Consider the following 17,235-nt stretch of genomic DNA (forward strand, 5'->3'; position numbering starts at 1 on the left):
AATAAGTGGGGAAGCATGAGTTTTGCAAATCCTTTGCATTGAGGTGATGCAGACTGACAGGATGGCATAGACAGATGCACCACCCTTGCCTGTTCATGTTCCAGAAGTATAAGTGCCAAGGAAGTCTGAGCCACAGCTGTTGTTCTCTTCTTAGAGCTGTGGTTTTGCGAATACAGTTTTTCCACATACTTCTTAGAGTGGGGCACCCTAGGACTGATTTTTTCACCTCCCATGTAACTCTCTGTTCTTTTCAGTTCATTAAAGGGAAGTTGAGATAAATTCATGCTTTGTCTTGTGGTTGCGAAGATTCCAGTACAACTGTGCTGACTGGAAGGCATAGGGGATTTAAACTTACATCTGCCTCAGATGCCTCAGGTCTGATTAATAGCCCAGGCACTGGAGGAGCAGGCCAGGGAAGGCTGGGATTAAGTGACTGATGCCAGCTTTGCCATCTCAGTTGGAGGGATTTGGTAAAGTCATGGAACAACAGCTGCAGCTGCTTCAGCTTAATTTTACTCATAGGTTTACTTATAGGTTAAAGAACATGATATCATGACTTCTGTTAATTAGGGCATTAAATTAAAGAAGATGAGATCATGATTTGTGTTTATTACAGAGTATGTCTGTACAGGGTGGACATAAAGATCTTAGTTTTTCAGATATTAAACTTTTACCATTCCTCAAGTTAGATTTTATACAGCACTTTCCGAATATTTTTAATCAACACAGCCAGTTTGTAAACGAGAAAATTTATGTGGGGTTAAGTAGTTAAAGCATTCAGAACCTGGCTTATTAACATTTACCTTAATCTTATATTTTTCTTTTATTTCTGCACTATAAAGTTTAGGTGGAAGATCATCATGCCCTTTGAGGGAATGTGCATTGCGCTATAAGTTCTAATATATTCAGTATTGCTGGTACTAGTTCCTTTTCCCATTTGGACAATGTATGCAATGATAAGTAGTGTATTTATTTAAATATTTTTCTTCTGGGGAATAATGTCAAAGGTCTTAGCAAGATCAAAATAGATGGCATGTATTGCCATTCCTTCAACAGATGCTGCTGCTACCTTACTTACCACAAGATACAAATAGAAAGACATTCCCTAAACCTACCCTTACTTACACATCTAGAGTATGTTAATATCCGTTTTGTCTTTCTCCATGATTTTGCATAGAATACTGCTCAAACTGGATGTTCTAAAATTCTTGGGTTTGACAAGAACATCCCCTACCCCGTACAGTTACCACCAAAGGCTAGTGTTATCACCAAAGCCTAGTGTTATGGATACTGCATACTTGGAGTCTGTTAAACATGACTAAGAGGATTTGGTTATTTTTTATTGGGTCTTTATAAGAACCCATTAGGTATGTCATCTGGTTGCTTGGACATGAAATTATTGATTTTATTTGTGGCTGGAGTTATATCTGTAGTTACATAACTGACTGAATCTCCATGTGTTTCTAGCACTCTGACATACCTTTTAAGTTTGTACTGTTTCTGAAACTATTTCTATTGTGTCCATAGTATTGGAGACACTTTACTGTTTGTTGGTAACATATTACTTTCAGTTACTCTATGCTGTCCTTTCTTTTTTTTTCTTGATGGCAAAAACAACTTGTATATATATAGGTAATTGTAAAATTCTCAATGATTCAATGTTTGCTGTCTTTGCTTTTGTGTGTGGATCAAGTATGTAAAATGGTCTGGCATAATCTGTTATTATGTCAACAAGCAGAGTTAGTTAAATAAGCATATTTTTTCTTACAAAACAGTGAAAATTCCTTGTTCATCTTTGTCTGATGTGAAACTTTCTTTTAACAGGACAGTTCTGGCATGTGACTGACTTGCATTTAGACCCTTCATTCCATTTAACTGATGATCCCAGGAAAGTCTGCTTTTCATCAAAAGGATCTCCAGCTCTGAATCCAGGTCCTTATGGGGATTTTCTCTGTGATGCTCCATATCTTCTGATCCGGTCAGCCTTTGAGTATATGAAACAGATTGATCAGCACCCTTCATTTATGTTATGGACAGGGTATGGACTTATGTGACATTTCAATTTCTCATATTTTTGTAGCTGATTTATGCAGTTCATCCAAAAAATTGAGGAGGAGTTTGAAAACTCTATATCACCTTACCTTTAAATGACGATCCTTTACCATTTTCGATGTTACTTTCCATCTCCAATTATTTGCTGCCCTTGTCCATCAATCTTTAGGTGAATGGGTTTGTCAGCACATATCTTGGAACTGATGTTATTTATTTTTACTTTATTTTGTTAAGTCAATGGATTTGACCACATGGCCCAATTTTATAACCATGCCCTAGACTAATCAGTCATGAAAATTAAGATTTTTAATGGTAAATTCCCTATAAAACAAGACTTTGTCACTATACTGAAGTAGTTCGTATACACAATTCATAAGTAGTTGGCTGCCTGACAAATATTTTGTAATCACATCACAAGAGTGATAAAATGGATGAAGTCCTGGGAATGTGTACAGTAAAGCAAAAACAGAGAAAAAATGTGGGGTAGGAAGCCCCCTGCCCCCCCATCCCACTACTTTAATATATATCAACTTTGTGGTCACATTGTCATGGATAAGTGGGAAATCCCTATAGATCTGCTAGATGATTTTCCAGGTAAAAGCTAAAAACCTCAACAGTCACTCACTAGTGACCAACCATGTGAGTGTTAATCACCCATGTTTTATGAACAAGCCTAGCTTCCAAACAAGTTAGTCACATAACATAAATAGTATAATGTTTCTGTTACACAGTAGTTACATATATTATTAGATGGGAGTTGTTTCTTCTGAAGTATGAATATTCACATCAGACAAATTTAACTACTGTGTTTCAAAAACAGTACCTTCATTTGAGTTTGCAGATGTAAAGAGAAAGCAGATATTTGATTTGTTTCACAGGAAATATTTACCTGTTCTTTGAAAAATGGTGACCAGTAGCAGTGGGTGTGGTGGATTTGGGATGTGTACTATGCGTAAAAATTACATTTCACACAAAAATCCATTCATGATCTTGATATTACAGTATAGTGCATTCAAGGCAGAATGTTTCCAGTTTGGAGAAAACCCCATTTAGAATTTAAGGTAAAACGACTTCAGAGCAGTAACACTAGGTAAACAAGTAATGCAAAAAATTGCAAGCATTGTCTCTAAAGATGCTAAAGACTTTTTAAGCTAACTCAAGTGAATAATGATCAAAAAATTAAATACATGAGCTGGAGAAATGGTTATGATGTTCTTTATAAGTAAAGAAATTCCATGATCTTTATGAAAGGCAGCAAATCATGTTAAATGGCTAAAAAATAAACATGCTTGTTAGAAGAATACATTTCTGTAGATCAGAGAGACAGACCACTCTAAAAGGTACAACATAGTGATGCTGTCTTTTTTGGAAAACTGTTGCGTCTACTAGTATTGCACAATGTCACTATCAGAACCATATCCATGCTAGCTGTACAGTAACCTGGAAGTTGTGGAGGTTCTTACTGTTCATCCAGTGTTCATTACTAGACAACTGTTGCAGTAGCCATAGCTAAATGGGTTATATCCTGCCAAGGATATGGCATTGGGACAGTGCTTCCAATGCTTTAGGGACCTTCCATATGTCCTAACTGGTGAAAGGCTCAAAGAGAGCCATATAAAATTGTGAATAGCTTATCAAACTTTACTTTATTGCCCTTGAAATGCATTCTTCCTTCAAGATTCGAGTGACTGAATCATTGCTACTGCTTCTTCAAGGCTGGGCAGATAAGTACTGTTTTGCAGAAAACCTTCTGTGTTAACTATTTTTTTGTGAAGAAAAGTTTATTTTTGTACCTAAACATTTATTTATAAGCTAGAAAATGTGTTTTTTTTAAAGTTTACTTCAAAAGATTGATTTTTGCATCCTATTTCACCCATCCACCCTATCCATCTGTTGGAACTGAGGCCTCTTGTCAGAACTGATTCGGACATTTTTCATGAACTTCTGAACTTTGCCTTTTGTAATGTCCTGTGACTAGCTTCAGATCTCATTTACTGCCATTTGAAATGGTCGATCCACCCTGCACGAGAGAAGTGCTTTCAATAATTTCTGCTGCTATTTAAGATTTTTCCTTCAGCCTTTGACTTTTGTTAGAATGTGTAAATCTTCAAACTCTTTATGCCTATTGTTGTTGCTGTATTTAGGACCGTTGTTGTTCATAGGTTCATAGGTTAGTACTAAGCTAAACCCCCTATGAGCCCATTTAAGCCTAGCCAATTATCCCTTTGTGAGACTCCCTGCACCTTACTTGTGTTTGTAAGGTAAACACCTTCTTATCCCAACCCTTTGTTGTTGTTTCATCCTCATAATGGATAAAAGTTTTAAGAAGTACCCATGTCAAGAATCACATGATTGTTGTGTGGTCTGTTTAGAGCCCAAGCATTTTGAGATAAATTGCTCTGTCCGTTAAGTGTTTTAATTCAGAGTCCTTGCAGATAGAAACAATAAATTTTATAGTTAAGGGGCTGTTGCCGCCGAATCCACAGGCTTCTCAGAAGAGTGACAAGAGATCGGAAGGAAGGAGTAAAATAAAGACAGAGATGAGAATAAGGAGCCAAGGCAAAGAAAAACAAAAGGATCATCGACCTTCTTCAGATCCAAAAATTCACTGAATGGAGAAAGACTCTTCAACACTGCCATCCACTTCAACTGCAGCCCTTGGAGACTGTTGCCATCTTTAACAAATCACCTGCCAGTGTTTTCAGCAGGCACTTGTCAAAAATGGAACTATCCACATATATTCTATCAAGACCCCCCTCAACTGCTTTGATTAGATCTTGTAGATCTTTCAGAAGCAGCTTGTAACCCATGATGAGGATTTCTCTAAACACCTGGGTAGAGTTGGGTATCATCACATACCTCTCTGTCTCCAGTGTTGATCAGGTTGGCCCACGCTTTCCTCTCTTACCTCTATCTCTGATACTTGTCGCTATACTAGTTGTTTGGGAGCTGACTTGTCTTCTGGTGCCTGTAAGTGCAGTATCAGTAGCTTCTCCTCCTACGGCCCTGATCTGATTGCATCCAACCCATTTGACTTCAGTACTTTCAGGGCTAACTGCTTGATGCAGACACTTCAGCATTATCTAAGGTTCCAACCATTCTTGGTGTTGGAGTCATCAGCCTGTGAGCTACTGGCACTAGTATCAGTCTCGGATCCATCCATTTCCTTGTGTCAGGGATTTGACATTTGGCACTGGCTATCCGTGCTTCAAGATGGGGGTGGCCTGGCTTCAGAGACAGATTCCCAGGTGCTGACTTTGTGAAAGCTACCGACACAATCTTACAAACCTCTCCATGCACTTGCTCCACAGCACAGCTGATAGAGCAGTTACAGTGGTAAGTACAGGGCTCACCATGTGGCTCCACTCCTGCCTGTGCTTATTTGTTCATTGGCAGTTACTAGGCTTGCAATCTGAGGGACCATTGAGAAACCTAGTCCAAATTCCCAGTTGCCCCCAGCACTGTCTGTTTAAGTGGTTTGCTTAAGATCAAACAGAAGGCAAATGAAGGCTGAAGGAATCAAACCTATACCACTGGGGCTACAGCTGACAGTCTGCACCAACTTCTTATGTGACTATGTGGACAATTTCAAGGTGTCTTCTGCCAGCGCTTCCTTTACTAGACATATGGTGAAGGAGAAATTGTTGAGGTGTGAACAGGAAAACAAGACAAGACAACACAAAACATTATCTGCTGTAGGAGCTAGGTTTAAGAGCACTCAACATCATTTCAAAATGATTGAGAAGGCCTCCAAATCCCTGTTGTTTAGAAAACCCCATGTCAATTCTTTGATTCCATTTCAGATATGGGTGACCGTGGCAGAGGTAGCCTCTTCAATGGACATTAACCATGATTTCAGGAGGTCCTCAGGGATGTTACAGTCCCCTCTCCACAAAACAGAGCCAGCAACCCTGAAACGTTATCTGACAGCCCACCTCTGGAGGCAGTCAGGGCATTTGCCTTTCCAGTCAGATGAGCAGCTGACCATCATGCAGGACAAATGGGTAAGACCCTTTATGTTACTGCCAGCAGCAGCAGAAGTGTATGTATTTATTTATTTATTTTTTAGTAAGCCTTTATTGACAGGGTTAGTACCTCTAGGCTTGTTGCCTATTTTCAGGGGAGACCCAAGGTGGTATTTATTCTGTTAGGGGAAATTTGGCCATGTTATCAGGGAACTTCCTCTACTCTTTGGTATCTCACTTTGGGCACTGTGGATGTCAGAGGGAGTAGAAGGGTAATGGAGGTCTCAGAAGACATTTCTAGCAGTTTACCTGTGCTTTCATGTTCTGCTTCTACTGCTTCTGTTGTGCATTAAGTTATAGGAATTACTTCTCTCACTAATGGTAGACTGTCATATGTGAATTTGGTTGGCTTGCTCAATGAGCCAGAACCTTTAGAAGATGCTGAACTGCCTTGGATGGATGCTATGGATAAATGTCCTCCTTTCTTCTGGATCACTAATGCCAGCTGCTGATGCATGAGGTACTGCTTGTGTGCAGTGTTCCACTGCAGTTTTTTTCTCCTGAAGTGATTGTTACTTCTCCTTCTTATGATGATGTGGCTACTACAAAGCGTTCTGCTGACATCGTCTAGGCTTTTTCATCTGGATTACATTGTCCATCTGCTCATATTGTCAGTAAGGATATCAAATATATTGGCTGGTACTTTTTGTGGGATGTTGTGCCATTTCCTTTGGGATTGTCTACTGCTACCATCCATGTTTTTGTTGAATACTGAGCCATTTGCTGAACTGACATTGGAATCTTTGGATGTTGCATGTCATTTTTCTGAAGCTTTTGATGCTAAATGTTAGGAATATTCTTGGAAATAGTATTTGTTGCAACCTAAAAATTTTGATACTAAATACAAGGTGACTGTGAAGCTTAAGACTTCGGAGATAATAAGGAAGATAATTTTTCTTGTTTTCGTTTTTTTTTTTGGTCATTGTGATAAAATCTTTGATATTGCTCCTGTTCTGAATAATAGATATTTATCGATGGAAGGGTGGACATTTTGGGCTGTGTTAAAATCTGAGCATCAAAAGACCATTCAATTACCTAGTGTTATGCATATACATGGGGATGAGTGTACTGTTATATACGTATGGGGACAGCCAAAGTCTTTCTTTTCTTGTGGTAACTTTAACCAATTAATTGTTTTTGTCCTACAAATAAATGTAATAAGTGTGGTCTTTCAGGGGGATGGAAATAAGCACTGTGTTCACTTTTGTTATAAAAGCCAGTTGCAGGGCCATTCTTGGGTGGAGTGTCCTGCTAAGGTGTCTATGGATGCATCTGTTCCTCCTTTTTGACCTTTTTGCGGGCAAAGGAGATTGCTCATGATGTTTTCAGATCTGTTTTGTCTTTGATCCGGTTCTGACATTTCTTTACATAATAAATCTGACTATGTATCAGTTTATGAGGATGATGGGGAAGACGATGAATTTGAGGGTGGTATGGAAGCTTTTCCTTCTCATACTTCTGTAGGGGTTAGGGTGAAACAACGAAAACGTAAATTGTGTCCAAAACTTGACGAATGTTTTAGTCTTAAAAAGGCAAAGGTGAATCTTACTTTTCTTTCTCTTAATGTTAATAGTCCAGTTTGCATTGTTTGTTGTCTTGCTGTTTTGTCCTAAATGCATTTCTCTTTCTGCTGATGTTATCTGTTTGTTGGATATGCAGTATCTAATGCCTTTACAGCAGTTGTAGCTTGAAACCTCACTGAGCAGTAAAGTTTATGGGTCATTTAGTGCTGATACCTGCTCAGGTATTGCTGTTTTTATTAAGTCTGCTTCCTTTGTTTAGATGTGCTAATTGGTAAAGTAAGTTGTTTATTAGTTTTAGATTTGAAATATGTGGTCTGTTGTTTTTGGTTTGCTATTTATAGTCCTATTTCTGTGAGATGTCTTTTCTGGGTCTATATTTGATCATTGAATTGTTAATACTTCGAATGGTCTAATATCAAACTGAAAATAGTGAAGCTGCAGATAACCAAATTTTTCCTAGGGAAAGAATTTGGTTGTCTATTTCTGTGGCTTCACTATTCTCAACACTGTAGTGGAAAGTTATAGGTTGGGTTCAGGTAAGTGTGCGATTGTGTGGACGTTAGGGTGGGGTATGTGAATTAGGGTTAGGGCGCGGGTGAGGTGAGTGTGCGATAGTGACAGACTTTAGGGCTAGGGCTGGGTATGTGAGTTAGGGTTAGGGCGCGGGTGTGGTGAGTGTGTGATAGTGATCGACTTTAGAGTTAGGGCGGGGTATGTAAGTTAGGGTTAGGGCGTGGGTGAGGTGAGTGTGCGATAGTGACGGACCTTAGGGTTAGGGTTTGGGTTAAGGATAGTGGATAGATAGTATTGTATGTACAGTTTAGTGTAGGGTTAGATGTAGGATTTTAAGTGTATGTGTGTGGATTGCTGTTTTTTTGGTTTGCTTGTGTTGTGTGTGTGTGTTTCTCGGGACAGTGAATTTTTTTCCCAGGGAAAAAATTCGCTGTTCTGAGCTTTCGATGTTTTTAGATTTCGTGGTTAGAAGTTTAAGGTTGTTGTATTCGATGATGTGCTGTTTCGTTGAACTGATATAGACCCAGTTTTCTTTACCGCTTCGGTACCTCTTCTTATGGTTTTCCTCCCTATTATTCTTTTGGGGGACTTTAGCTATAATTTATATTTCACTGCACACAAGGGGTCTTCAGATCCTAGTGTCATGCTTAAGGCTGTACATTATGGTAATTTATGCCTTAGTAGAAAGAGTTTATACTTCTGAAAAGAGGGTTGTTATGTACTGACCTTGATTATGTTCCTTTTTATAATAATTTAACTGAATTGGCTGGTAGTTTTCTTCCTGCTGAATTTTCTGATCATATGGCAATTTAGTGTAGTATAGGAAATTATGTTACTTCTTTTAGTTTGAGTAAGGGAATAAAGAAGTTGACTGGGTCTTGTTTTTTGAGTTGGGAATTTTCTGCTTTATGGACTAGGAGTTGGAAATTCTGGGCTGTTTTAAAATCTGTTTTGGGTGCTCTGTAGACTGATTATTTTAGTCTGTGATGTTTTTTCCCCTTCTTGGGAAGACTGGTAGATTTCCTTTAAATGTCAGCTTAAATATGATTATTTGGTATGAGGGATTTTTTTATCTAAGGAATTATAATATTATCAGCAGTTGCTTTCTCAGTATCATGCTTTCGTAGATAATCATAGGGTTGATTGTTTGCTTATTGAAAAACAGATCTGTAGAGCTAATTTTAATAGGATTCAGGCTTTACTATGTAGGCAAAGATTTGTTACTCAGGACAAAAAGGAAGCTGCCTTTCTTTTTTAAAATAAGTCCTTTTATCACAATTTGGGTAGTTTTGTCTTCTCTTTCTGATACTTCTGGTAAGTTTTACAATTTTTTAGGGATATTATAGCTTTTGTGAAAAATAATATTGTTGGGATATGGGGGGTCCTCTTGTGATTGATGGTTTTTTCTTGGCCTATAAAATCTTTTTTTTTTTTTATGAGTTGTGGGATCAAATGGATGCTGATATTACTCTTGCTAATTATTATTTTTATGTTCATTTAAATGATTTTCAGAAGAATCTCTTTTTACAAGTCTTGAATTCTTGGTGAAATATAGGTTTGTACAGAGAAGAGGTATGTGAGAGTGATATTTATTAGGAAGAGAAGGGGTACATCTTGTTTGGATAATTGGTGTCCCATGGCAAGTTGTAATTGTGATTATTGTATTTTGGTTTACTCCCACATTCCATTGGATACTCCGAATTGGTCCTGGGTGTGAGTGTGTGTGTGCGAGTGTGTGGGAAGAGGGTTGGACCTCGGGCTAGCAACCCGACCCCATAAAGCCCTTACTTGCTGCTAAAACATTGAGTGCTGAGGGGTGCCTGTTGCCCAGTGTGCTGTATGCATGGGAGTGAATCCAGCATCCAGGAGGATTACAAAAGAGGATTAGTAAAGTTGTGCATCATGTTATTGATCATAGTGTTTATGGTATAAAGGAAAGCCTTAACAGGGTTTTCTGTTGTTAGTGGAGGAAATTTCTAACTTTCCTCCAAGGATTATTTTTGTTGCATTCTCCAGTAAAGGATCCGATCCCTCCATGGAATTTAAATTTCATCTTAGAGGCTTTGCTTAGACCACACTTTCAACTAGACTCTTGGGTGGACTTAAAATTTCTGTCTTAGTAAACCCTATTTCTAGTTGCTATCACATCTACCATGAGAATATTGGAACACATGCCTTGTACTGTACTGTCCCTTGTCTGATTTTCCACAAAGACAGAGTCTTTATGAGGACTAATATGCCTTTCAGTCATAAAATAGCATGAAAATCTAACTTGAATCAACAAATCCATTTGCCAGTATTCTTCTCAAATCATTTGATTACAGGAGAATATTTGCTACACTCACTGGATGTTCACCGGCAGCTCTAGTTCTTTTTACACAGACCCAAATCCTATCAGAAGGATTCTTAGCTTTTCATATGTTCGTCATATTGATCACTGCTGCAGTAGCCTTAGCTACAAGAGTTGTATCCTGACAAGATATAACAGCAAGCCAGCTTCCAAAGCTTCAAGGCACCTTTCACATGCCCAAACCATCAGTCAGCTCGAGCTGAGCTGACTATATAGACATATTTGGGTGTCTCACCTTCGATAACCACATCGCCACAACAGTCAGGAAATCCTTCTATGTGGCACATCTCATCACTAAGGGCTTTTCATCCAGAAAAAAGGAGGTCATTGTCCCACTGTACTCATCCCTCATTAGACCCATTATAGAATACAACACCCCATTTGGTATGTACCTCTCAAGACATCTGCAACAACTGGAAAGGCCACAGAAATACCTCACTAAAAGAATCACAGGCCTAAAGCAGATGCCCTACGCTGACTGCCTTAAAAAACTCCAGCTATACTCTGTCACATATCGTCTACTTAGTGGCAATCTCTGCTTAACAAACAAGGCCATGTCAAACCCAGAGCTGTTGGACATGCTACACTTAAAGAAATTCCAATCCCTCAGAGAGACATGCTCCAGGGATCTAAACCTTGTCATCACAATAAACAAAACATGCTGGAGGGATAGGTTCCTGACCCAGAGACTCCCCAGACTCTGGAATAGATTGCCCATACATGTCAAGCAGAGCGCCTCTTTGGCCCTCTTCAAAAGGAACTTGACGATTGGATGGGAGAAAGGAAATTCATCCCGGGGATCACGTCAGTCGCCCTGCTAGACAGGGGTCCAGGGAAGTAAATAGTGTGGGAAGAAATAGCCAGAGAATTATTATGGCCAGGATTTTATAGGCCCTAGAGCCGTAGCCTAGTACAAACCTATGAACCTGTGAATCCTTCAGAGCTTTCCTGTCAATTAAGAGAGTGCTCAGTTGTGGACTTTCAAGGGACAAGGCAGGGTTGTGCTGTTTCATTTTTTCTGTCAAAAAGAAGCAGAAAAGTAAACCTTGTCACCACAATAAACAGGACATGCTGGAGGGATAGATTCCTATCCCAGAGACTTCCCATACTCTGGAACAGGCTACCCATCTATGTCAAGCAAAGTTCTTCATTAGCACTCTTGATGAGTGGATGGGAAATAGGAAATACACCCCGGGGATGACTTCTGTGTCTCTGCTCGACAGTGGCACAGGAAAATAACTTTCTTGGGTGGCGTAAGCCAGGGAACCTTGTTGGCTAGGCTTACATAAGCCCTTGGGCCAATAACCTAGTACCTACCTATGAACCAATATCTACTCCTCCCTTAAATTTCTTTAGACAGGAGTAGTTTACTAAGTCTGGCTGAGGGTTTAATTCAGGTTATTGATTCTTCTAACAAAAGTAGTTTCTGGTAAAGATTCTAACTCTGGACAAGAAGTTGATACAGAGAATCTCTACTATTTTAAGGGATTCTTTAACCTCTCGTCTAGTTTGGTAAAAAAACAAAATGAACAGTCTCAACAAAAGGCTCATAAAAAGAGATTTAAGAAGAAATGGTAAGGGGTTCCAAAAAGAATTCAGGAACCTCCCTCCAAAACCAAGGTCAGTCCAACATGTCAAAATGACTGTCTTAAGGACCTTGTACACCACTCCCACCATGGCAGTCCCTTTCTCTTCAAGAAAGTGTGAGTTTCCACGTTTCTCTTTGGTGACAGTTTCAGGCAAATGAGTTCTGAAGATCATTCATTAAGGTTACATATGGCAGTTGGAGGAAACCCTTTCTTTTCAGGTGGTAATTTCTCATCCACCAGACCAGACTCCTTTATTTTCCCCAGCCTTCAAAATATGCTGTCACAGGGAGTGATAGAACTAGTTCCTCATTCCCAGAATGGGAACAAGTTTTATTGAAGGATGTTTTTAGTGGGAAAGAAAGAAGATGTTTGGAGACCAGTTCTGGATCTTTCTTTCCTACACCTGTTTGTGATAGTGCTCAAGTTCAAATTGCTGTCACTTCACAACCTGTTGCCTCTTCTTTATCATTTACATTTCCAAGCTAAACTAGGTTTAAACCAAATCCCTATTCATCCAGACTTCAGGGTTATTTTAAGGTTCTGTGTGTCTGTTAAAACCTGACCTTTCCTATTCATGTGTCAAGATTCATCTTTCCGCCTTGCTTTTAGATCTTTCTTCTTTATCTGAGGTCAAACAGTTTTTCAAATGGGTATTACACATTCATTCATCTAGAAAACAGATGTCTCCTCCTTGGTATCTTAACTTTGTACTTGAAAAACATGCACTTTTCCCTTCTGAACCAGCTCACAAGGCTGACTTAAAGGTGTTTACACGATAGCAAATATATATATATATATATATATATATATATATATATATATATATATATATACACATGTGTGTGTGTGTATATATATATATATATATATATATATATATATATATATATATATATATATATATATATATATATATATATATATATATATATAGAGAGAGAGAGCTAAATGTTTGTAGTTGGTAGTTATCAATTTGGTATTTTTAGTCTTGGAAGTCAAGTAGATCATTTATTTATTGACCACATTTGTCATTATGTTGTAAAAGAAATTAATTTTTCAAACTTACCTGAAGTGCACCACTGACATGGCTGATATTTGAACATGAAGGCTTCTGTGGAGGGAGATGATACTACTGCTTTAGTGTCTGTAATTGAAAGGCCATTGGTAGCAGCCTTAAAGGAGTTAAGAATATTAAACTGGTGGCATTAGACACAACTGAAATGAAAGAGGATGTCCTGCAGATTATTTGAATGCTGTTTTGTCTGTACAGCTGAAACATAGTGCTGACGGATATGGGCATGGAGGTTCAAGCATAGCTGATGATACTTCAGGCAGAACTGGTTGAACTGGAGGATAAAGCTTGAAGATGAACTTTGTGTATGACTGAAAAAGAGGATGGCGGTAATGTGTGGTGTTTGTAAACGATGATTGACTGAATGGACTGTGTGTCTGATGGACTGCATATTTATGAAGAGTCTTGTAAGGTGTCTGTGGCATATCTTAAAATATTACTTGATCATCTTATGTGTTTTCTGGTTTATTTTCAATCTTGACACTTAAATGAGCAACTTTTGCCACTCTTTTGACAGCTGACTAAACAATGTTAGTGAGGTGGGAAGAAAGTTTTTGAGAATGACTTTTCCTTCCAAGCAGGTGAACGTAGAGCTTCATTTTATGGGGGTTGTCTGTTCGTGCAAAGTGAAAATTCCAAAGATTTAGTTGGCTTATTTGGCTGTATTGAAGGACTTTTTGTGGGGTTAAGATTTGGTTTGTTGATGCATTGGTGGCCATGGAAAAAGTATATCACTAGGTCTTGAATTAGGTAAAATAATTTATTTCAAACAGCTCAGCTGTAGATAGCAGAACTGGCAATAATGCAGTGCGTCAAAGTACTTTCAAAGTTTTTAATGGATTGGAATTTTCTCTACATTGTCTGGGTATTGTGGACTTTCTAGGTTATGTCTGTCAAGATTAAAAGGGTTAAGGATTTATATAATGTTTTTTTCTTTTGTAGAAATGATATAAAGATTAAAAGGATCATGGATAAAATTTATATATATATATATGATTTTGATATGTAATGTTGTTTAAGTGTTCTAAGATTTAATATTAAATAGTCGGATGATTGTTAGATGTGCAATATGTGCATTTTCTCCTGTGATACTGAATTGAAATGACTGAGATGGGGACCCCAGAAGAACCTGATACAGCTGGAGTTGTGTGTTGCTCTGTTGATGTCTCTGGGGTCATTTGTCTTGGCTAATGAAAATGAATTTTGGATTTAGTTATTATACAGCTTACCTGTATGTCTGTATTATGATTATTATTGTGGTTTATTCATTGATTAAAATGATAGAGATTTGCAGATTCTGACTATGGAGTTACTGTGTAGCCTTTAGATTTTTTGTTCCTGGACAGCAGAAAACCTCTTGGGGTGGAAGCTCCTGGCTCTTTACTTAGGGAGGATAGCCCTTGTCTCAGATATGGTGCATGCTTGCATGACTATGCTGGTGTTTATTGCATTATCAAAAAGAAAGTTTATTTATGACAAACATGATTTCCTCACTGAAAGACATTTCATGTGGTAGTATGCTTTGCGTTTGGCATAAATATGATAAGAATTTGTCCTTGCTCAGATACAACCCATTTCTTTGGGGGGAAGGCACGCTGTAGGGTTTACCTTTGGGTGGTATACCCCTAACCTGAAGAGGAGTACGTATGGCTAATGATTTTATTAATATATGGCAGTGTATTACATGTTTGGTTGGAGAACTGATGATTATTTTTGGAAGAAAGTGGTAGCGAGTTTTTAACATTATTGGTAGCGAGTTTTTAACATTGTTATAATATAGGCATGTACAATAAGATTGGGCATGTATTTCTAGAGGTCCTCTAGCTAGGAGCCTGTATTAAATTTATTAAATGCAGTGGTTTGGTGGTTAAATACAATTATTTTTTTCCTTTTGAGCCTGTTGGTAGGGGGTGGGCCTCTCTGCCCTGGTCTTGCATAAACTGGGATTTATATTCAGTAATACTGAAAGGACAGATAACAACTGTGCACAATGGTGGAGTTTAATGTTCTTCAGTTTACTTTACCTTGCTCACCTATACGATGTTTAGTAAATTAGTTAAGAAAAGAGGTATATGATGTAACCTTTTGCACCAATTATATTAATAATTTCTTGGATAATTATTTTTAAAGGGAAAGGGAGACCAAGTCAATGGGAAGAGATCCCAGCACGGATGATATTATTAGAGAACAGACCAAACAATACCTGTCTGCTAAGTAGAGTAATCTGACCTTATCAAAGTTGCTGCTAGTACTTCCCTTTTGAGGATGATCAGTAGTTACTTTTAACGTATCTAGATTATTAAATATGCTTATTGTAAGGGAAAACATTTTAAAAGTCAGGCATTTTGTATGTACAATACCATATGATGCATACATATAAATGGGTTTTGTTATGTGATCTAGCATATGTGAAAGGGAAATGTTTGGACAATTGTTAAGAGTTTGAGTTTAACTTTTTCTTCATGACTATAATAAAACAGGGAATATGTATGCTTTGGTGAGTAAGTGTGAATAATTCATGTTCATGTGTAACTGTCATATAGGTTCATAGGTAGGTACTAGGCTATTAGCCCTGGGCCTATATAAGCCTAGCCAAAAAGGTACCCTGGCTTTCGCCACTCAAGAAAATTATTTTCCTGTGCCCCTGTCGAGCAGAGCCATGGAAGTGATCCCTGGGGTGAATTTCCTATTTCCTATCCAATCATCAAGATTTTTCTTGAAGAGTGCTAATGAGTAGCTCTGTTTGACATAGATAGGTAGTCTGTTCCAGAGTATGGGAAGTGTCCGGGACAGGAATCTATCCCTCCAGCATGTTCTGTTTAATGTGGTGACAAGGTTTAGGTCCCTAGAGCATGTAGCTCGGAGGGATTGGGATTTCTTTAAGTGGAGCATGTCCAACAGCTCTGGGTTTGACATAGCTTTGTATGTTAGGCAGAGATCGCCTCTGAGTAGGCGATATGCGACGGAGTAAAGCTGCAGTTTTTTGAGACGGTCTGCGTAGAGCATCTGTTTGAGGCCAGTAATCCTCTTTGTGCGGTATTTCTGTGGCCTTTCCAGTTGTTGTAGATGTCCTGTGAGGTACATACTATAAGGGGCGTTGTACTCTATAATGGGTCTAATGAGTGATGAGTAGAGGGGAACAATGACCTCTTTTTTTCTGGATGCCAAACCTTTTGTGATGAGGTGAGCCACGTAGAAGGATTTCCCGACCACTGTGGCGATGTGAATATCAAAGGCGAGACTACTGTCCACCTGTGTCACAAGGTGTCTTATCACACTTTTGGCGTTAAGTAGACTACCACTTATGTGGTAGTTCATGGGTACAGAGTTTTTACCAAAGGGGATGACAATACACTTTTTGGCATTGAGCTTCAGGCCATGGCTTTGACATCAGGCATCTGTCTCAGTGAGGCCCTTTTGTAGTATGTCCACATTGTTAGGAGTTTCGATTATGACTCCTAGTTTGCAGTCATCTGCAGACTTTGTTAGCCTATACTTCGGAGAAGTAGATACTAAACAGGAGAGGACCCAGGACTGAACCCTGTGGTACTCCACTTGTCACTGGTCTGAAGTCGGATTTGGAGTCTGCTACTTTCACAGTGTGGGTTCTGTTCATGAGCCAGTTGGCAACCCATCTTGTGACATAGGGATTTATACCTAGTTTAGTGAGCTTATCTATAATTCCAGAGTGGGGGATGGTGTCGAAAGCCTTGGCAAGATCTAGATAAGCTGTGTGAACCACCTTGCCCTCATCTATGGCTTTGGTGACTGCTTTAAAGAAGTCAATCAGGTTTAGGAGACATGATCTGCCTTTTACAAGCCCGAACTGGGTAGGGTCCAGAGTTTGGAGATTACCAATGTCTTTGTTTATGAGTTCCATGATGATACATTCCATGTCCTTGCAGACCAGGCTCGTCAGACTAATGGGGCGATAGTTCCCGAGGTCCGTCATGGCTTCCCCTTTGTGGAGTGGGATAACCGTCGCGGTGCGACATTCAGTGGACACAAAGCCTGAGGTGAGGCTATGATTGAACGTGGTACTTAGGTAGGGTACCAGTTCATTCTGTAGTTCGTGTAGAACGCAGCCTGGGATATTGTCAGGAACCATGGA

The 17,235-nt window shown here is 38.8% G+C and overlaps 1 protein-coding gene across 1 annotated transcript in view; it reads left to right on the forward strand.

Annotated features, from left to right (window-relative positions):
* The window catches only part of SMPDL3A (sphingomyelin phosphodiesterase acid like 3A), a 467,859-nt gene that overhangs the window by 104,289 nt on the left and 346,335 nt on the right, over positions 1–17,235 (forward strand). The window contains exon 2 of the mRNA XM_044073852.1: positions 1,825–2,038. Within this exon, the coding sequence (XP_043929787.1) occupies positions 1,825–2,038 (214 nt within the window). The remainder of the gene's footprint in view (positions 1–1,824; positions 2,039–17,235) is intronic.

This window comes from Protopterus annectens, chromosome 1.part1 (genome assembly GCF_019279795.1).
Source record: "Protopterus annectens isolate FY-2018-M chromosome 1.part1, PAN1.0, whole genome shotgun sequence".
Classification (NCBI taxonomy): domain Eukaryota; kingdom Metazoa; phylum Chordata; order Ceratodontiformes; family Protopteridae; genus Protopterus; species Protopterus annectens.